We start from the raw sequence: 23095 nt of genomic DNA on the forward strand, positions 1-23095 counted from the left end.
ATGTACTGTAATTTGTGTCTGTGTATCTGTGTATATAAACAGATCACCTATAGCTATAAATCAAACTGTTGACATATATTTACATATGAGCCAGGGGATGTGTAAACATTACTTTGGAGAAGTTGGCTAAACCATGATGTGGTTGGGTTACATTCTCAACACAAGGAAATATAAAACTCAGTTTGGTTTCTTTACAAAGCCCTATCTCTGTTAACTAGGTGAAATGGAAATGATCTATTTTATGACTAGTTGGTAAGTGGTTCTATACACTTCTGCCTCTATATTCTCAGAGAAGGCTTCTTAGCATGCCAAAGCCTACCTTTTAAGTGTAATTGCAGGGCCTATAGTTTTGGTAATTGCTTGCAGAGAGAAGTCCGTTTTCTTATTTAGGTGACATAGTCTCCTAGACTCCTTTTATTTTTAATGTATTTAAAAAGTATTCTACTTTTATTCCCAGGAAAAGTCTGCCTGGATGTAAACAGCCGATTTAGATCAACAATCTCCCAGCATTTCCTTATGCCCCAGGGTTTGCTTTTCTAATAACTCCCAAGAGATTCTGATGTTGCCAAGTCCCAGTGAGGACCACTGCTCTGGGGCCTTCCTACTCCCCGTGTGGGTCAGTAGCCTTCTGACTCCCTGAGAACTTGAATGCAGAATTCTGGCCCCATCACATTAAGTTAGAATCTGCATTTTAACAAAAACTCTGGCTGATTAGTTTGTACATTAAATTTAGGAAACATTCCTCTAGGTTGCTCTTCATTGTTCATTTCTTTCCAAATAATATATCTGTGCATTAAGAGCTTGGCATCCTAGTACGTTCCATCAGCTCCAAATGCCTGTTCGCTCCGCTGAGATTGCCACCTGCCTCCAGGACGTGCACTAATACTACCACCTCTGAGGCCTGATGGTAGAAATACCTCTGGGCAGAGGAAAAAGAAAACTCTTAGATTTTTAAAAATAAAATTCCAAAATATGATATGGTATAGAGCCGGATAACTATCAGAACTCTGTATTCACCTGTTTGCCTTTTCCTAGTAAATGTTCAAAGTATTTTTCTAGGCACTTTCTTTGCACGGTATTTATTGGTATTTACTTTGTGCCAGGCATTGTTTGTAGCATCTTGTATGGATCATTTCTTGCTTCTCTAGGAACTCAGTGATGTAAGTAGTGTTATTGTTTCCATATTACACAATATCCAAGGTTTCTAAGCCAATTCTAACTTAAGAGGGATAGAAAATACATTCTTCAATCCAGGTTTCCACCGTAAGCAGTTTACCTCTTCATAATGTTACTCGCCCTTTTATTCCTTAAGTAAAGATTGTTCAGATTCCCTTGTATGAAATCCTTGGGCTATGTGTGTTTTGGAACTTGGAATACTTAATATTCTCCAAAGCTACTGCATTACGCCACTTATTATGTCACATCATCAGTGGGATTTGGGACCTCACCGCATAACAAGACTTGCAATATGTAAATCTTTACATTCAATACAAGGGTAATGGCTATTGAGCCTCTCTAGCCAGTTCAAGTTTAGGACTGATTTGGCCACCAAATTTATATATTGAAACAGTTTAAAAAATTTACTTTAAGAACTTTCTGGATTTCAACATTGCCCATAACTTGATGTGAACCTCTTTTAGGTTGTGAATCAATGAAGGTGGGAAGAATGTCTAGTCTTTTTTTCTTTTGCATCTTCTAACATTGAGTTGAATTGAATTGAGCAGTATGTCCAAGGGTGCAGCTACACGTGTGTTTTCCTTTTGAGTCTGGGGACCTTAAATTGTGGGAATAGGTACGTGGCCATTCCCTCTCACCTTTCTATTCTACCTTCTTTCAACAGATGCATGTTGAGATCTAATGAATCTATCCCAAAATCATATATCTTTATTTTTTAAAAATAGAGAGAATATAATATTTGATTATACATTTTTGTCAAGGTGTAAAACCATGGCATGTACTTTATATATGTTATCCTCATTTATTTATAATAACACTGTACAATAGATATCATTGCTCCCTTTTGCAGGTGGGCACACTGAGACTTAGAGGGCTTGGGTACTTCCTCTGGATCACACAGTAAGAGCCAGATCCACAATTCAAACCCACATCTCTCCTTTCCTTAAGTGTGACTCCACTCTGGATTTGGGCACTTTGTACTTCTGAGTCATGGAGCTACTCATGCTCCCCACTGAAGTGAACACTGGATTCAGTATCTCTCTTTGGAGGGTACAGCAGATGGCTTGAAAAATTCAGCCTGCCCAACTCTGGTTCTGTTGGGCTAAAACTGTATCTTCAGTTGGCCTGATAAAGAACAATAACACAATTGAGACTCAAAATGTCTTGCACCAATGCTGGACAAGCACACGGTAGTCTTCTATAGAGCGTGGGCAAAACATGTAACATTGAAATGACCAAGAAAGAGAAAAGATTAAAATTCAAAATCAAAATAATAATTTTAAAAGGATTGGTTGGGTACTGTTTAGTTTTTTCCATCTTGTGCTAATTCCGCCAGCTTAGCGTTTGTTATCTAGCCGTAATAGTTTTTCTCTTCTAGGGTGGAACTTTTTTTTTTAATGCTGTGATATGGGTGCCTAGTATTCTGTAAGTTGTTCCTCCTGAGCTGCTTTTTTTTTTTTTTTACCTGATTACCAATTATTGCTGGTTTAAAAGTTATATTTTTAATTAAAAAATGTTTTTATTGATTTCAGGGAGAGAAAGGAAGAGTGAGGGGGGGATAGAGACATCAATGATGAGAGAGAATCATTATCAAATGCCTCCTGCACGCCCCCTACTGAGGATTGAGTCCTAAAACCCACATGTGCCCTGACCGAGAATCAAACTGTGACCTGGTTCATGGGTTGATGCTCAACCACTGAGCAACACCAGCTGGGGAAAATTATATTTTGATGTAACTATTTTCAGTTTAGTTTTTACAGACTGGATAAAACATTTCTTTGTTAAGTGTCATGTCTTGCAGGAGCATTTTATACTCTCAAATGTACTTGTTAACTGGAACAGCATGTATATTTTGGTCCATCTTAATTTATGTGCAAGTCTATATCTTTAGTTCAGTATGGGAGGTTTTTTTTTTTTAAAGTATGTTTTTATTGATTTTAGAGAGAGAGAGGAAGGCAGGCAGGTAGGGAGACAGAAACATTGTTTAGAGAGAAACATCTGTCTGCTGCCTCCTGCATGCCCCCTACTGGGGACCGAGCGCTCAACCCTGGCATGTGCCCTGACTGGGAAGCAAACCTACGCCCTCTTGGTTCATGGGTTGATGCTCAATCACTGAGCCACACCAGCTGGGCAAATATGGGAGTTTTGATGTAACTAACTTCAGATAAACTTTTGGCTAAGATTCCTGAATTGTGGTTTATAGCAAGTCTCAAAATTTGAACTTATTTCATGTTGTTAGATAAGCTTTATTTTTAAGTTTATTTTAGCACCAATGTATTCAGCTGGATTTTTATTTGTAGTAAACTATTCAACAATAGGAAACATGTGTATAAAGTAGTACCCCCATATTTGTCCTTTACACAGTCATCTGCAATGAAAAATGTACAGTTAATCACAAATTTACTGTTATGTCACACAACATTCTTAATATTCTTTTTTTTTTTTTGAGGACGAGAAATGGACTTGGCAATTTTTCTTTAGTTTTTATCCTTTTTAGTCTTTTATTATGAGTGAAATTTAAAACATAAACTTTTCTAGGGAGTAATGTGATTAATTGGGACAAGACACTGGGCTGACTGGTAAGTGTATAATCAGCCACTTAACAAAGAAAGTTTTGTACTTTTGTCACACAGGCTGGTTGAGCCCACCCAAGCCTGCTCTGTATGTTCAAACCTACTCAAACTATTAAAGTGATGACAGATGCCAGCAGTAACATACTTTATCTAGACCCTCATATGCCATACAAACAGTCCCAACCCACATTTAATATGCCGACCATATTCTGGCAAAAGGATCAGTATTCTAAAATCTTCTAAGAAGAAAAGTCCCTATGGAACTCCTAAATAAATGATTGTGCTTATTTTCCACTATCATTCTTCTTAAATGTTTCAATATATGTAATTTTGTGGCTTAAGACTATTTTAAAACTCACTAGATTTTATTTTTTTTTAGTTATGATTGTACAAACCTAAGTAACTTGTGATTTAAAAAAATCTCTTTTCATGTGGTGGTTTATATAAAAATGGAAAAATAAAATAGTTAAAATTCAAAATTATTTATTTTTAAATGGCATTAGTTAATATTAGTTTCAAATGGCTAATATTAATGTTCATGTAAAAATTCATGTCTTTTTCCAGTTATATGTAATGTTTTTATTTGATAAGCACTTCATTTTAAAGAAATTAATTGAATTAGATTTCTCAGACATAGAACATTGCCTGTTGGTTCAGAAATTTAGACTATATTCTGAAAATACGCTTTTATTTTCAGCATCAGTGATACAGGTGATTTCTTTTAATGCTAAGTATTTATGAAGTCAAGCTCTAAATCCAGAAAAGCCTGCATTTTAATATTTAATACAGTTAAAAAAACTATTCTATAAGGAAGCAGTTGGATCCTTTTGTGCTTATACATTGAAAGTAGCTGAATGTACTTTTAAATTGGCTCTGTCTGAAAGGAATAAAATAAAATCACATGTGAATGAAATTGATTTAGTGTTACTGAGAACTAAGAAGACTCATTGTGTTATAGTGCATATTGTATACATATGAATAAACTAATGCCTTAATTTTATCGTGTTACATTAATATTTTTTACTTAAAATCATGGCATTTTTAAATATTCTTGATTTTTCTTTTCAATCAAATTGAAAAGATGAGAGCCTTGAAATCAGGTTTTCTACATCTTTAACTGGACAGTGTTTTGCATCTGTGGTATGTCCTTCTCAGGTTTTTCTTGTTAGATACCCAGCCATGGTGCCATTTGTGGTATTAACTATGCTTTTGGGGCTATGCAAAGTGACAGCTAAGACTTACATGGAAATTGTAATTTTTGATGTCTGGTTTTTTACTATGATACTTCATTTTCCAAATTTTCACATTAATACCATAATTTCTTTGTACGTAATATAGTTTTTGTTCTTCACTCTCTTGAAAATAATTGTATTAGCACTGTATCTTACGCGGATCTGTAAGAACATTTGCGTCAAGCTTTAATTAATAAGAACAGGAAGACTGCAATATGATTTAATAGCAGCTTGGTTTTTTTGGAATCTTATTGTAAAATTTTTTTTTTGAATTGGAAAGTTAAATATTTGGGTCAAGATTAGAAAAAGTATAGTTCACTTTTTTGTTTAATTTTATAATTTTTAAAAATATGTCATTAGTGAGATGCTAATTCAAACACAGTCAAATACTAGTAAATCTGTCATGTTCAAAAAATTCTAAGGCCACTGTGAGGTACTAAGCAACTAGCTTAATAAGATTTGATAACAATCAAAAGCCAGCCAGTTACATTTTACTCTGACGTAGGTAGGAAAAAACAACAACAACAACTACAAACATGACTTTTATGTTCAAAGCAATTATACATTTTGTAAATCTACTAAAGATTCCTTAGCATTTCCTTCAATTTTTTTTCTCATTTAACTAAGAATCCATATATACTTTGAAAAGGAAAAAAGAAAGTACTGCATCATTTATTTGGACAACTATAATGTACTTACATGTAAAAACATGTGCAGGAAACAAGATGTCACATATCTATCTATCCTTATTAGTTCTAAGGTAGGAAACTTCATCCTATATTTATTTACTTATTTCAAATTTTAGTTAAGATCTGATATTAAGCATCCTTTCAAAAAATCTGACTATGTACCATTGCTCTCTATTGTCAATAGTAGAGCTAACTTTCAGAAGACCACTTTGACTTTTCACTGTGGGATGTATGGTTTTCTTGTGACTCTGTTTACTGACCCTGTTGTCCACGTGGCCTGTAGTCATGCTTGTTGGTTGCTTTTCGTTTATTGACTCCTTGCTGCCCCCCCCCCCTTCCTGTTCTGATAGCTTCCTCTATCAGGGTGTTCAGAGAAACCTTAGGCATCTACTTATAGGTGAGACTTAGTCAGGGACTTCAACAGTGGTGGTTCTGTTTAATAATAATACTTTAAAACTTTTTACATGAGACAGAAAATAGACTCTTAAGATTGGCTTTGGAGCTCTGGCTGGTGTGGCTCAATTGGTTGGGCGTTGTCCTATGCACTGAAAGGTTACCAGTTAGATTCCCAGTCAGGGCAATGTTTTGCTCTCATGTGGATGTCTCTCTCCCTCTTCCTTCCTCTTTCTCTAAAAAAATCAATAAAAATATTTTTAAAAACATTGGCTTTTGATTCAAGGAACTCAACAGGAGAATAGAACATAACTGTCCTTACTTTGAAAGGATCAAGACTTGAAACATCTTTTGGAAAGGATTATGGTTGATTTGGTATACTTGTTTATTTGCATAAGAACACTAAAATTTTGGCTCCAGAGGCCCATGTAACTAAAAAGAAGAAGAAGAAAGAAAGAAAGATATTCTCAGGTGAGGATTAACCAAAATAATAAATGAATAAATAAACAAATTCTAGCTTCAAGGCCAAAAAGAAAGAAAGAAAGAGAGAGAGAGAGAGAGAGAGAGAGAGAGAGAGAGAGAGAGAGAGAAAGAAAGAAAGAAGAAAGAAGAAAGAAAGAAAGAAAGAAAGAAAGAAAGAAAGAAAGAAAGAAAGAAAGAAAGAGGTCCATATAGTGGATAATGAGGTCTTATGGACGACATGGTGTTAAATGATTTTAAGAAAGTGGAAGGCTGACTTCTGGATTTTTTCTCACTTGCTTGTAGAACTAGCATGGTACTTAAGTTTGTCTCTCCTCCATGCTATTTGAAAATTTCTTGCAAAATACAAACACCATCCTGAGTACTCATGAGTTTTTACTGATGATTAATTAATGGAGGCAAATGTCTAGATATTTTTTTCTCCATGTTGAGTCAGTGTGTCTTGTCATATGGTGTTTTAGAAATTGTATATGTTGTTTTGTGAAGTTAAAAGACCCCAATTGCGTCTATTTTCTAACCCTTGAACAAAGACAGAATACTTTATGTATACCAAGAGGAACTTAATAAATGAGTATATAACAAATAAAATTTTGGTCTCATTCATAAACTATTAGATTTAGATGGACTTTAGTTAAAATAATACTGGAATTAAACACTTACGAAAACACATCATGGCATGCTGAAAAGGGCTGCATTAGAGAAATGAATGACGTACAGTAGAGACTGTAAGGGAGGATATTACCCAAGCATACAGGATATAACCCAATATCACTTGGCATACAAACCACCAGGAAATCCTATCTCACATGGGAAAGACCAACCAATAGACACCCATGCTGAGATGACATAGATGTTGAAATTATCTGACAAAAACTTTAAAGCACTGATTATAAAATGCTATAATAAATTAGCAGAATTTTTTTAAAAAAATTAAAAATAATTTTTTTCAATTACAGTTTACTTTCAATATTATTTAGTATTACTTTTAGTTGTACAGCATAGTAGTTAGACAATTATGGGAATGCTTTTGAAATGAAAGATGGAAAGTCTCAGCAAAGGCATAGAAAACCTACAGAAGAGCCTAATGGAAACTTAGAACTGAAAAAAGTACAAGAACCAAAATAAAAACAGACTTGTTGACAGAGAAAGTGCCAGTGAAGTTAGTTCAATCATCAGGATTTTTTCAGTCTAAACTGCAGAATTAAAAGAGGTTGGGGGGTAGAAATGAATAGTGCTCAGCATATGTGGGAAAGTAACAGATCATCTCAATCCTGGAAGGAGAGGAGAAAGTTCAGTATAGGGGAAAAATTCTGAAGAAATTCTAGGTGAAAAAATTCCCAAATTTGGTTAAAGACTTAAATATGTGGACTCAAGAAGCTCAGTTAATTCCAACATGATAACCTCATACAATTCCACACCAGATACTTCATAATCAGACTGCTAAAAAATAAAGACAAATCTTGAAAGTCATCAGAAGTGATGCATTGTTTGTAGGGGAGCAATAATTTGAATGACTATATATTTCTCATCAGAAACATGGAGACAGAAGAAAGTAGAGAACACATTCATGTAACTTTTGTTACAGTACTAGAGGCCTGGTGCACGAATCTGTGCACGGCTGGGGCCCTGTGGCCTGGCCTGCGCCCTCTCGCAATCCGCGACCCCTCGGGGGATGTTGGATAGCTGGTTTCAGTTTGATCCCTTCAGGCCTGATCAAGACAGGAGGGAACCCTATCCTGTGCGTTGAGCTTCTGTCCCCTGGTGATCAGTGTGCATCATAGCGACCGATTGATCGGTTGGTCGTTCCGTCATTTGGTCACTTAGGCTTTTATATATAGATTTTGTTATAGTTGTTCTATTTTATTATTGTTGCTATTAATCTCTTGCTGTGCCTAATTTATAAATGAAACTTTATCAATGGCATGCATATATACCAAGAAACAGTATATATAGGGTTTGGTATATCTATGGTTTAAGGCATCCACTGGACGTCTTGGAACATATACCCAGCGGATAAGAGAGAGGGGAGAAGACTGCATTGGCAGTTGTGCACAATACCTTGGCCACTTAAAAGTTATCATGCATGGGGATAAGATATTAACTGAAAAATGTGGACTTACTAGTTAATACTTACAGCTTTTAATACCAACCTGTAGACTTCAAGGCTTGTTCCAGTTTGAGGTTTCTCTCTGTTAAATCACACTAAGCTATGTGACACTCAGATGCGGTATATAAATGAAGAGTTATACAGTTTCAATTAGAGAGTACATATTTAAAATATTTTTTTTTTGGTGGGGGATGTATCCTAATGGTTTCATTATCAAAATATTTTATCATGTGCCACAAGTGTCCTTTTAGGAAGATTTTTAAAAGCTAGAAGGTAGTGTGAAAATGAAAACTTAGGGTTTAACATTAGTCATCAAGTTGACAGGTCAGGTAGGATTTAATGTTAATTCCAGTATTTTTCCAATTTATCCTTAGGTCTTTTCAGGGGAGAGAACAAAGACTAGGTTCCTGTGTTAGAGTTTTTATGATTCTGGGAAGTAACATGATTTCATAGTTCTCACCAGTGCTTTTGTTTTATCTTAACTTATAAAAATTTCTAAGACGTGCTGTATTAATAGAATCACAGATTAAGAGTTCTAAAGGCGTCTATTTTTTGTTTTGATTTCATCATTAACCTCAAGGAAGATGTTAAAGACGTTGCTTTGAGAAGCAATGAGGATTAATCATGTTATGTTTGGAAAGTTTTGTGCTTCTTGAAAAAAAAGAACTTTAAGTGTTATATAAATTTTTTCTCTTTCTATTAGTTGGGCAATAAATTGAAGAGGTTCAGTTTATTTGAACCCTGTTACTATAGCTACATTCTTTTTCATTTTGGCCTTTCAAATGTATGGCAAATATATAGTCATTGCTGTTATTTATTTATTTTTTTAATGAAAACCTTAAGTACATTAACATTCCCAGTTTAGATTGTCAGAGTGTGTTTGTGGAATTTCTTAATAAAGATCACATAGGATGCTTCAACCTATATCTAATGGACAAACCAAGATACAAACAGTCCTCAGTAGAAAGTATCCATGTTAATTTTAAAGGAATTCAGGAGTGGAAACAGGATTATTTATTACTCAAGATGAATATTCCATTGTTACACATAACTACTGCATATTTGGTAAAACTTTTAAATTTGAAAAGAAGCCTTAGTGGGACAAAGTTGAGAGAGATTATTTATCCAACTCTGAAACATTAAACCTCACGGGACAGTTTGAAGTTAGAATTGGGTTATGTTTTGTGTAGACAAAAGGAATCTTATTCAATTATCACTAAATATATGTCACCATAACAACAAAAACAGTTACCCTGTGATTTATTGGGATTTACTTATAACCAGGTACTCTACATAACTTTATATATACTAACTCATTTAATCATCATCAAAATCCCATCTTTACTATTCCTATATAATAAAAAAATTAATCATAATTTTTTTTGTGTGTGTGTGAGGCATTTGAAAATCTGTCTGAATTTTTGCTAGGACATGACACAGTCCAAATTTCTCTAAACATCTTACCTACTAATAGACAAACATGTACATTGACCGTCCCTTTGCTACATTCACCAGCCAATCAGGAGAGTATGCAAATTAACCCAACAAAGATGGTGGTTAATTTGCATACATAGGCATGAAATGATGGCGGAGTGAAGACTGAAGGCTCAGGCCTGGGTCCCGGGTGCCGGAGGAAAACTGCTGCAGGCATCCAGGGGAAGGGAAGGCCTATTGAACAAATCTCTTTGTGCAACAGGCCTCTAGTTTACTATAATATTCTTGATAGGTGGGAGGTAGTTAGTAATAATAGTCTTACTAACTTGTGAAGATATTATTTTAAATAGTCTGTCCTCCCCAACTATGCTTGCAAGAATCATTAACTATTTCCAGATCAATGTTTTCTTAAGGCATGTTGTCTGGAGTTGCCCATGTGAGAAGCAGCTGGGTCAAATGTTAATCAAACTAACTTTGATTTGGGATTTCTGTTTAAAATTACAATTTCCTCCTTCATTCATGACATAATACCATGCACTGTCTCCTTGACTGGCAGCAATTTAGCTGTTTCTTAGTATGTCAGACCTGTCTACTGTAGAGCAAGACTGCACATCTTTTGGGAGAGTGCATTGAGGGTTTACAACAGTGAATATCACTATGTCATATAGCTTATGTTTTAAAAATCAGATCATGTCAAATAAGCCTTCCAAATTTGAAGAGAATCCATTTGGCATTTTCACTTGTGGTAATGGTTAAGTGGTAGGAACTTATATTAAATTAAATTAAAAGGAATGCCAAGGGGAATGCTGTACTTAACCAGGACACTAGGTGGCACAGTGAGCTGCACACAGGAAATAGAGCCTAGAGAAGATCTGCCTGGGAGATGGGATCTTATCAGAATCTGTAAGACTCCTTATAAACGTGGACAGATTGAATCGACGAGTTGAATGGCTATTACATTCAGTTACTCCCATTCAAATGTATTCTAGAATTTCTTATTTCTGTTGCTTATACATGTCCTGGTTAGCTACCCACAAAGTGTAAAATAGATAGACTTATTGATTTGGGGGTTAAAAGAGTCAAGGACATCTCAATGTGTAGTCCAAGTCACTCCACTTAGCCCAAAGTTAACACCTTCCTCTTCTTGTTCAGTATGTATGAACAGCAGGCAAGGATAGGTTTCAGTATACTAGGACTTTGTTCCATATTATATTTGAAACTTATTTCTTTTTTAAATTTTGTACCTCAGAAAGAATTTCACAACACATTTGCATAGTTATGGACACCAAAGAAGATGAAGAACATGTAGGTCATCATCTTGAAGAAATGCTAAAAAATGAGTTAAATGTAAGTATTCAAATATCAAATTTAATGATTAAAGAGGTGAATGTACATTTCTTGTTTTTTGAACTGATCAACTTCCTAGTTAAGCTCATAGCTAATATTACAACTGAGAAAATGGGAGAAGTAGGTAATAAGTGTGAGGCGGTCTTTAGGAATTATTTGCAACTTCTACCAGGAAGGGCTTCCATTATATATTTTTATGACAACATTGTGTGTAAAATGTTTTGTTTGCCAAACTTAAATTATTCACTTTTAATTTCCCTGTTTTCATTAAAATGTCTCACCAGCAATCAGAGAGTATGATGTACGTATGATGACTTTTTAAACAACATCTAGGATAGAATTGTAAAGAGCTGAAGGAAAAAGTTCACTTCACTTAGCTAATTTTATCCTGATGGCACAGTCAGAAAGAGAACAGGCTCTCTTATCAGACTGCCTGTGCTCAGCTGTCAGCTTTATTACCTAATTTCTCTGTCTTAAGTCAAAAATGTTAATAATATCTACATGGTAAATTTGTTGGAAGCATTAAATAAAATAAACAGAATTAAAGTGCTTAGAAATGCCTCTGGCTTATGGTGAGTTTTCAACGAATGTGAACTATAATAATGATGCTTTCGCGGATGAGTTGAAAAGAGGTGTGGCAATATTAAGTAGCAGATACCACTGATTCCCAAGCTTCCATCCTGTACTAGATGCATGAATAGTTAGAAATGTAGATTCCTGGAATATGTAAAAATTTAATGAACCGTAGTCTGGGATAAGCTCTGGAACCTTAAGTTTTTAACAAGCTCTCTCAGCTGGTTTGATAGCAAGCAGTGCCAGATTCTACCAGTAGCATTGAGAGTGACAACCCAAAGCTGAGAAAATAATACACATCTTAGCTGTCTCTGAGGCATACAGGCCATACTACAATCTCCTGTGTTGCTTTTATCTGATGACTTTCTGGGAATTTCCCTTCACCCTTGAAAATTTGAGCACCTGTTCTCTGCTTTCTGTCTCAATTCTACCTGTTAAGAATCTGTTCTAAATTCAGTGCCCCAGTTTCCCTGCTGTACCTTGCAGGATATTTAACGGTAGATAACTGGCTATCACTGCCTGACCCACTGAAGCATCCTTTTGCCTCAAAAAATGGTCTATTACTCTTGAATAATCTCATTCATTCTTTACCCAGTTAACGCAACAACCAGCAATATGGGGCCCTGAAAGAATATTATTGAGACTGTGGCTATCAACCAACCCTAAATTTCGAGAGCTGTTTCTGTGTGTGTGTGTGTGTGTGTGTGTGTGTGTGTGTGTGTGTGTGTGTGTGTTTTAAGTTTTTTAAAATTGATTTTTAGAGTGAGAAAGGGAGAGAGAAACATTTGATGTGAGAGACATTGATCAGCTGCCTCCTGCACACTCCCTACCTGGGATGAAGGCTGCAACCTGGGTATGTGCCCTTACCAGCAATCCAACCAGCAACCTTTTGGTGCATGGGACGATGCCAAATGAACTGAGCCACACCAGCCAGTGCTGAAGAGCTGGGTGTTTATATAACTGTCGAACACCTACCTGGTGGATTCTGTGTCACTCTTTCCTTGATTGGTCTTTTTAGTATTAGACTCTGCAAGGAATCCTTTGGTTAGAATTATTACAGTATTCACTTTTTGTTGCTACTTATCCTGTATATGTTTAGTGACAAAATGACATGGGATATAGGGGTACACACTGTACCTTGCTGGCCTTCTGTGATGTATTCATTACCCTGCCCTTCTCCTTCTCCTTCCAGTGACCTGTATTTCAGTGCACTTCACCTACCCACCTGTTGGGCCCAGTCTAAGTATTGCCATCATCTTAACTATACTAAAAACTAAATACTAAGGCTGTTTCTCAACGTCTGACCATTATTGCTGTCATTGCATATCATTTACTAAATTATCCTACTGCAAATATTTCAAATTTATAGGGAACTCCAGGCTGCCTGTCTTTTTTCTTTCTTTCAGCTACCTTTTGTACAGCTACTCTTTGACCGCTACTGTCCCTTATTTAGCTTAGATTCCATGCTCCATCACTTCTGTGGACCATGGCTCTCTTACCAATATCTTCATTTACCTTGTCCTTTGAATGCACCTATTTGGTAAAATCCCATCCAGGTATTAGTCAAACTTTTCAGTTCTCTTCACTTATACACTTAATCTTAATGATGTTTGGGAGAATCATACAACAGTGCAGATTGTTGCCATTAAAAAGCACTGATCACCATTCTTTAGTGGGCACTGACTGTTTTAAAGCAACCATGATTCGTAGTCAGCTCCCCATTCTCCTCAGTGAATATTTGAAACCTCCTCAAATGCTACTGGGTTAGATGATTTTATTGTGAGGCCCTGTCCTGTTTAGCAGCATCCCTGGCCTCTACCCCAGAGATGCTATGGACTATAATGCTAGAGACAAAATTATTGGCATTTATTAAGGTTTTCTTTTTCCCTCCTCCTTGATGACTACCTTTATGTTAATGTTGTTACGAAATACCATTGTATTTTGTTTATTAACCTTAACATTTTGGCTATTGTCTAATGCTGCTCTGTCCGGGCAACTCTGATATTAGTTTCCTCTTTTTCCTACCTTCTCCCTTTCAGTATCTGATTTTGAATTGATGTTTTTAAACTCCCAGTTAATACCTGTAAAACAATAGCAAACTTTTATCACATTTTATATTCTCTTCTATTTACATGTGATTGTGTACTGTATCATATCTCTCAAAACTATTATTTATTCTTAGATCCATAAGTAAATATATATTTAATGCTCACCATGAAGCCTTATGCTGATATCTTGCAAACCATTTTGGTTCTCCAAAACAAATCCTCCCATAAATTTCCTCAGGAGGGCTCTGGGATACATTATTCCCAAGTTAGTGCATATGAACAGAATTTTTCTGTGACTGAAAATTCATAAATTTATTTTGGTTAGATGAAAAAACATTCTGGCTTCGAAAAATTATTTCTGAACTTAAGTATACCTCTTCATTGTCTTTATCATAGTCCTCCTTGCACTATTTTTATGGCAGAATCTGCAAAGATTTTAAGACTAAATACTGTATTTCCAGAATCTTCTTTCCCTTTATTCAGTGTCTATCCTGTGCTTAGTATTTTTAATTTTTAAGCACTTAAATTTCTTCCTTAATTTCAAGTATCTAATTTATCTATAACTGCAGATCAGATAACAGCTATTTTTAAAGTTAGACTTGACTTGCACTTACAGATTTTATTTGTATAATAAACAAAGCCAAGATGTATACAGATGCTCAAAAGAAAGGAATACCACTGTTTCTCAAGTACTGCTTAGTTGTAATACCAGCCTTTGAGGAGATGGATTGGATTCTTTTTTAAACTAGGAGATAATGTAGAACTTGTAAACATGAATTTTGTGTGTCCTGTTAATTAGATGATCTTGGTTGACCTTGGAAGGAGATATCATCCACTTCTTTTAAATATGCCCTAGCTTCTAGATTTCCTAAAACTTGTTAAACAACACAGGACTTACCAGAATGTTTTCTTGCAGGCAGCAACTCTAACAGTCATGGAATATCTTCTGTGTGCCAGAGACAGTGCCACATTGCTCAGTCCTTAAGAATAATTTAAGACTTTCCCCCTCATTTTACAAATAGAAATAGGGAATTTTTGTGGTTTAGTGATTTGCCCAAGATCACATAACTAATGAATGTTGGCGCTAGTTGATTTCTTATAGTTTCTACTACTTAATACTCTTCTAAGCAATGGTGATATAAAAGAAAGTTAGATTTTTCTTTTTGACGTTATACCTAAGTCTAGAAAGAAGTCCCTTTAGGAAAGAAATTTCTAGTTTATATAAATTTTCTCTCTCCATATAAGGGCAACTTTATTGTTCAGCGCATAACTTACAAACATCAAATGCCTCTTCAAGCATTTTAACCTTCCAGAGCTTTTGTCTCACTTGAAAAGAACATATAAAAAGGATGAAGTCACCACAGTTGAAATCCAGGCACCTGTAGGGAAGATCAGTGTGGGTGGAGCTGCTCAGCACACAGTGGGAGGATTGCTTTATTGGCATGAAAAGAAAAATGTTTCTCATTGAAACTGGGTATGCTTTGCTTGATTTTAAGATTATACCTTAGAGGTGAACTGAATATCTAAACTCTAATGTAATGATACACACAACATACATGGAAGAAGTAGTTAAAAAGTAAAACAAGGAACTAACTGGGTAAGGGACACCCCTCCACCCTTCATACACATGCACATCTCTTAAATTTCAAACTCATACTTAAATTTCAAGGCTTTATTATCAGGCTTGTTATATTCCTTCTTTGAATTCTTAAGGAATTTGAAGTATTTCATAGAACCTACCTACTTTGGAGATAGAGGTCTCAGAGATACCTCATGAAGAAACTGCTCTCACTTCTTCCTAAGAAGATACTTTATGCTATACATGGTGCTGAGAGTAGTAAGGAATTCATAAGTAGAAAGATGGTGATCATATTTTTTTAGTTCATTAATTCACTAATTTATTTATCAAATAATAAATGTACATCAAGATTTAGTCATTGGATATAGGGAGCAAATATGGTTCTCTGTCTTCAAGGAACATATTGTTAATTTGGGGATAAAACAGTAAAATACAAAAATATTTAAGTTACCAACGGTGGTAATTATTCTTAAGAAAGAGTAAACTGCCTATGTAAGAGAGCTTTGGAAAATCATTTAAAGTTGGGAGTGGAGGGTAGTGAGCTAGAATCTCTTGGCAGGTGTGCCATTTAGTTAAGTCTGAAAGGGTAATCAGGAATAGCTGTCTAAAGAGAAATTCACATGGAATGCTGTGTGAAAGGCACGTAAAGACTTTCATTCATGGCGGCTTAAATAAGATTTCTTCAGTTGGAATGATTTGATCAGAATGGAGGTGGAGGGATGGGAGACAAGGATAGAGATGGGATCATGCCTAGATGCAGCCTTGCAGTCATATTAAGTGGATTAAGGCTACTGCCACCATTGTTAGTAATACTACTGTGCTTATATTTTGTCCAAAGAACAAAATGAAGTGATAGAGACAAGCTACAATGGAGACATTATCCAATTTACTTCTATAAAATGATTATGTTGGGTGCTATATTCCTTAAAAGTAACATTGTGTAATGTAGAATATATATTATGGAATTGTACACCTGAAACCTATATAATTTCATTAACCAGTGTCATCCCAGTAAATTCAATAAAAAAGAAAATTTCATAGAAAAAAATAAAATTGTATGGAAGAAGATATGTAGGATTTAAATGTTTTCCAATATAACATTACCTCTAAAAACAAATGTTACTTCAACCTAATTTTCTTTTGTATAATAAAATGAATGAATGCTGATCTATCTTTTGTCCAAACAGGGACTACAGGGACTTTTGGTGTATTTTGCTTATCCACCCCTTCCCGTTTCCTGAAGCACATAATTTAATTATTGTTTTGTGTAACCACAAATGACAAGCAGGAAATGTCTGAAAATCATGTGTTTTCCTGGGTGTCAGGCGTGCTTTGGTTTTTGAGGCTGTCTGTGGTACCTAGTTTATTTTTCCTAATGCCCTTAAGGTTGTGTCCAGTGTATGGGTCTCTGCTTTTTCTTATTGACCTAACTGAGTTTGGTGTATGACATATTTATCAAACAAAACATCAAAAATAGCCAATGAAGAAAGGCAGAAATAAAAGAAACAGGACAAATTAAGCCATTGCAGCATTGTAAGGCCCATTCAAAATAGGGCTCTTATGTGCTTATTTGACACGTATTATAACAATATTTTAGTTTAGAGATGTAAGATTTTTTATTTTTTGAAGCTGTACACTGTAAAACAGTGAAATAACATTGTGAACTCTCCCATTGGGCCTCTGACTCTGAACAATTTCAACAAAGTTAATTTAGTTAGTGTATGTGGTTTTGGTGTATGTACACGACTACAGAAATTAGCTGAAGACCATCCAATTAAATCCATTCAGCTTATTTGGGATGTTAGCCAGATTTCCTGATCAGTTTCCCAGAGGTAAAAAAGAAGGTTCAAAATTTTTGGACCACCTAGTTGCTTGGGATGGTATTAATTATGTTCATGCTGTATTTAATAAAATTAAGAGTTTATAATTCTAATTGGTTGTCATGATTTTAGAATATGATTATTAATGAGGGGATAGGGACAATTCTCCCTAAATATTACTTCCTCTATTTTTTCTTTATATACCTAACATTAATTCACCTTTTATATCTGTCTATATCTTTCAGAAACAGTGACATATTGAAATACTACTCTTCCTAAAGGAACCAGATGGTTAACTTTTAAAAATGATTTTGTATATCTTTATCCATTTAGGAGTGAGATTTTTGTTCACAAGTTTTAGACAGCTGTTATACTGAGTTAAAAAAAAACAAATAAGCCAAAAGAATAGACGACATCTAGCTTTGGGCATGTACTTATAAAAAATCAGGTATTCTAATTCAGGAAATTAATTGATTCTACACACATGGTTAGTATATGTTTTGAAGGAAAATCCTTATAAAAACCTGAAAAAAATTGCTTTTTGGCATATAAATTATAGTTTTTTAACCTTCAACAGTTGATTTTGATGGATATGTATATACTAATTTTCTTATGCCATTGAAATTGAGATATACAGTTTTAGAGCTTATTCACTGTGATTTTATTGTTTTTTTGTTCCAAATATAGGAAGCCATGTTTTTAAAATATTATACTTATTAATTAATATATTTCCTCTAATAATTTTGAAGATGTATGTCATTTCAACTATTTGCATGCAGTATAGCTCTATAACACCAAAAAAGTAGATTTTTTTTTGTTTGTTCTATGGCTTTAGCTAAATAATAGCTCCAATATTCTGCTTCATTGAATGCTGCCTCTACTTGTCCATTTCATGTTTTATTTAAAGCTTAGTTTAACATTACTCTTTACATGCCGTGGTCCCCATTTTGCTGGTTCTTGGACTTCCTACTCATCAGAAATAGTGTGATTCTGCACATCCTGCTTTTAATCATAATTATGTACATTTCTTTCACTATCTCTTTTATCACTGATCCCTTGCTCAGTGCTGACGCCTTGCACATATGGTGGGAGCCAGATAAATAGTTGTGGTTAATGGTGATACGATAACAAATAAGAAAGCTTCTGGAATACCTCTGCACCTGGACATCCGCCAAGTATGTTTCTGGAGATAAAAAGGTAGCCGCTGGGCGTCCATCAATCATGTGAACAGTTGAGACGCTTAGAACACAAAGTACACCCGTGAAGTCCTAATTGATTTCCCAACCTGAAGAAAACTGTTTTCACAAAGGGAGGGGAAAGAAGGGGAAAGAGCAGATGTTGCAGAGGTCAGGCGAACTGCAGTTAGCAACAGTGGTCAGTTGGTGGCCAGCAGCCTTCTGTCAGAAAGGAGAGAGGCACTGAGGGGGAAATGAGCTCTCAGGGGTGTTACAGTGGGTGGGGAACTAGGCCCATAAACAATACTTCAAGATTTATTCTTTAGAATCTGTGATAAGATTCTCTATCAAGATATGAATCTGCCTTGCTTTATCTAGAATTGTACTACTTGAAAAACATCCTGAGGTATACACATGTTCACATTCTTCTGAAATAAGACACATGATTATGTTTTTGTTATTTTTTGCTCAAAATGTAATTTAATCTTACTATTTAAAAATATTTTTGATCGATAGGCTAAACAATATATATCCACTAGGCTAGTACTATGTCACTCATAATGGAAAGTTGTGTGAGATAAAAAAAAAAATATTTTTTATGTAAATATAGTGATTGTAGTTGTTACTTGAGTGGAAAATACAATAGTGAAAAATGGTTTGCTTGCTCTGTAGTACTTGAAGAATTATAATGGCGGTATTTGGATTGTACATCTATGGGGATGGTATTAAATATTCTTTAAAAGCTCATCTAGCCCTAGCCGGCTTGGCTCAGTGGATAGAGCATCAGCCTGCGGACTGAAGGGTCCCAGGTTCAATTCTGGCCCAGGGCACATGCCTGGGTTGCGGGCTTGATCCCCAGTAGGGGGTGTGCAGGAGGCAACCGATCAATGATTCTCTCTCATCATTGGTGTTTCTATCTCTCTCTCCCTCTCCCTTCCTCTCTGAAATCAATAAATAAATATATTTAAAAAAAATTATAAAAAAAAAAGCTTATCTAGTGCGTAGTGTCTTTGTGATTCCATGTGACAGAACTCTTCAGTGAGCTGCTCATACATGTTGATAGCTGATTTTAGTTTCCTTGTTTATTTCCTACCTAATTTAAAATTGGAGACAGAGTGAAAACTAGATAGTAGATGAAGTTTATTTAGTTCAGAATCTGTTTTTAATATATACCTCATCTAGCCATTTTGAACATACTTGTTACATTTGTGATTTGTCATTTTAAAATTACATTAAAAATAAAAAAATAAAATTACATGAAAAAAAACCCAAATAAAATTACATTAAATATTTGTCTGGTAAAGTGCAATGTTAGTATTCCCCATGTAAAAAGGATGGCTACTATACTAAAATCTTCAAGTCACTAGAATATTACTGCTGTTTGTGTCAGTTATTGGTTCATGAGTAAGTGCTAAAGACCAAAAACTAGAATTCTCTAACTCTGAATTTTGCAATAGCTATGCTATTGGCATTTGATACAGTTAATTCTTTGCACTGAAGGCTGCCTTGTGCATGCATCATAGAATATTTAATAAAATCCCTGTCTTCTCCACCCACCAGGCCCCGGTACTACTTCCCAATCCACTGTGACAACTGAAAATATTTCCTGACTGCTCATTTTCCCCTAAGGACAAAGTCACCCACACTTAAAGAACTGCTAATATAACCTGTTTCATTTAATGAACACTCAATTTTAAATTGGCTAGGGGCTAAAACTATATACATCATATTTGTAATTTAAAATGAATACATAGCTAAATGTAATAAACTATAGTCTTTAGTAGACAAATTAAATCATCTATAAAACTGATTGGAAACAATATTTGTTGGCATGGATTCTAATTAGTAATTTCAAATTAATGACATTTTGACTAGAATATAATTTGCTTGTACATACTTTATTAGGGCATATTTATATGGAAAACAGGCTCTAATTATACTTCTGTATACATTTGGGTAATGTCTGTATTACTTAGGAAAAGTTAAGCTTTTATAAATGTAAATTAGATTGTGCTATAAATTTGGCAAGAATTTGAGTGGAAAAACAGTTGAAATAAATAATTTTTTAATTTAGTCACTTATGTTAGTCATACTGATAGATTTAATAAAGATATAGGTGATTTATTTTAGGGGCTACAGAAAGCAATAGCTATGGTAGAGTCAAGGTCAAAGTTATCTTCTGATTGCTGCTTGGAAGCACACTCCTCAGTAAATGTGTCTACTGAAAATGAAAGAGGACTTTTATGGTAAGGTGAGTTCAAATGATCTAACATCTTGCTACTTCAAAGTGTGGTTACGGACCAGTTATAACAACATCAGCTGGTATCTTATTATAAACTAGAGGTCTGGTGCACGGATTCCACACTGGTCGGTTCCCTTGGCCTGGCTTGCGCCCTCTCGCAATCCAATCATGCACCCCTCGGGGGATGTCGGATAGTGGTTTCGGTTCAACCCGCACAGGCCCAATCCAGACAGGAGGGAGCCTGACCCTGTGCATTGAGCGTCTGTCCCCTAGTGGTCAGTGCACGTCATAGCACTGGTCAACCAGTCTTTCGGTCATTTGGTCGCTTAGGCTTTTATGTATATAGATCCAGATACTTAGACTCCACATCACATCTAATGGAATCAAAATTTGTATTTTTAATAAATTCCTAGAGATTCTTATACATATTGAAATTGGAGAGACACAGGTGTAAACTTTATTTCCTCTTCCCAAGATGATGCAAGCTCTATGACCACAGAAGCATTGTTTAGTTTATTGCCAGTGTCTGGCTCAGAGCTTTCAATAAATATTTATTGGTTGAATGAATGAAACTCATCCATCAGTGGATAGGATACTCTACTCTTCATGACTTTTTGTTAAATTAAGGCAGATAAGATTTGTTTATGTCAGCTTGCCAATTCTCAGCTTGCAAATGTTTTATGCATTACTATGAAACACAAAGAGGTTATATTGCTGCAATACCTTTTTAACCTATCATCCTGGAAAAAAGGATGATATTTACAAAATATGCCTGCCAAACACAATTTATATGAGCTAACCCCAGTCATTTTTCATTTGCTACAATATTGCCCACTAGTTATATGTAGCTTAACATCTATCTTAATCAAGGTAGTGAAACTCAATGGAAAAAATAAGCTTGAGCCAATGTGCATTTGGCAGCTTTGTTTTTTTGTTTAGACATTATCTAGATTTGGACATACAAGCTGTATGATAAAATGGGAACCTTGAATTTTTTGTGGTAGTGCTCAGGTTTGTTAGTATTAAGGCTATTTTTCCATTGTACATTCCTGTACTTTTGCATAGAACAGTAATTGGCCTTCAAAGGGAATTTTCAGAAGTGGAAATTAAATGAAAGTGAGTAGAATGATAATAGCAAACATTTAATATAGCAATATGTGCAAGGTTGGCTGACATGGCAGCATTCACACTAGACTTTAGACTTTTTAGGACAGTGGTATTGAGAAGTCTCTGGTCTCAGGAATGGAGACAGCATCTAGTGCGTTCTGTGGCATTGCAAATGGATCTTCCAGGCTGAATGTCAGACTCCAACCTGGGTGCAGTGTGGCTTTGAAGCTGAATTACCAGGGAAGCATCAGCCCTTCCCCGAGTGTAGTAAGAGCCTGGGATTCAGCACCTGAGCACATGGCAGCACCTTGGTCCTAGAGCTGTTCTGCCTGTCTAGCATTTGGGATTGGGAGAACATCAAGACTTTCTCTGGTCTATCCAACAGGCTGGGGTATGAGTCTTGTGGTAGCCACTGGTATGATTCAGCAGCTCTGTCGTTTGTGGTTGGAGGTCCATTTAACATGGCAGAATAGGAACCTGTTTCATTTATTACCTCAAAACTCTACCGAGATTCATTGCCTGAAAGCTTTTTTTCTCTGAAGCTTTCCAGGAAGCTAACCTTTAGGGATGAATTCCTGTAAAAATTACTCCTTAAATCTCACCTATTAAATTAACCAATCTTCCGAACTCTCTTGAAGTATTGCTTTTACTAATGAATAAACCGCAGGTTTGTTGCAGAGCTAGTTCACACCCAGGGAGCTTGGCTCCAGAGGCTTGTAACTACAAAATGGTGCTTTAAAGCTAACTCAAAATAAAATAAAAACAGTGCAGTAAATGCTGAATCCTAGGTTGAGAAAACCTCCACAGACGTCTAAAAATAACCACGAAGAAAAGTTTAATTGGCAACTCAAAATTTGGAAATAGAGAGTACTACTTAAAGGAGTATCTCAGGTGAAGATTTCTAAAAATAAAGATGGGGAGGCCCTGGCTGCTGTCCTCTGGCTGAAGGCCCAGGTGTAGCACCCACAGGCCAGAGACAGCGCTGATCAAGGCAGTGACTGATGAGCTGACGGCCAGTCTCAGCCGTCAGTGGCCACAGTCACAGCTACAGAAGGTTCCCTTCAAAAACCTGGATTTGCATTACAGAAAGTCTTTCCCTCCCAGCTTTATGAAGCTATAT

General features: G+C 35.5%; 1 protein-coding gene across 4 annotated transcripts in view; it reads left to right on the forward strand.

Annotated features, from left to right (window-relative positions):
• Nucleotides 1-23095, forward strand: part of CRPPA (CDP-L-ribitol pyrophosphorylase A) — a 166778-nt gene that overhangs the window by 44562 nt on the left and 99121 nt on the right. For all 4 annotated transcript variants that reach the window (XM_036328007.1, XM_036328008.1, XM_036328009.1 and 1 more), the window contains exon 6: nucleotides 11334-11431. In XM_036328007.1, the coding sequence (XP_036183900.1) occupies nucleotides 11334-11431 (98 nt within the window). The remainder of the gene's footprint in view (nucleotides 1-11333; nucleotides 11432-23095) is intronic.

Source organism: Myotis myotis, unplaced genomic scaffold, assembly GCF_014108235.1.
Source record: "Myotis myotis isolate mMyoMyo1 unplaced genomic scaffold, mMyoMyo1.p scaffold_m19_p_11, whole genome shotgun sequence".
Classification (NCBI taxonomy): domain Eukaryota; kingdom Metazoa; phylum Chordata; class Mammalia; order Chiroptera; family Vespertilionidae; genus Myotis; species Myotis myotis.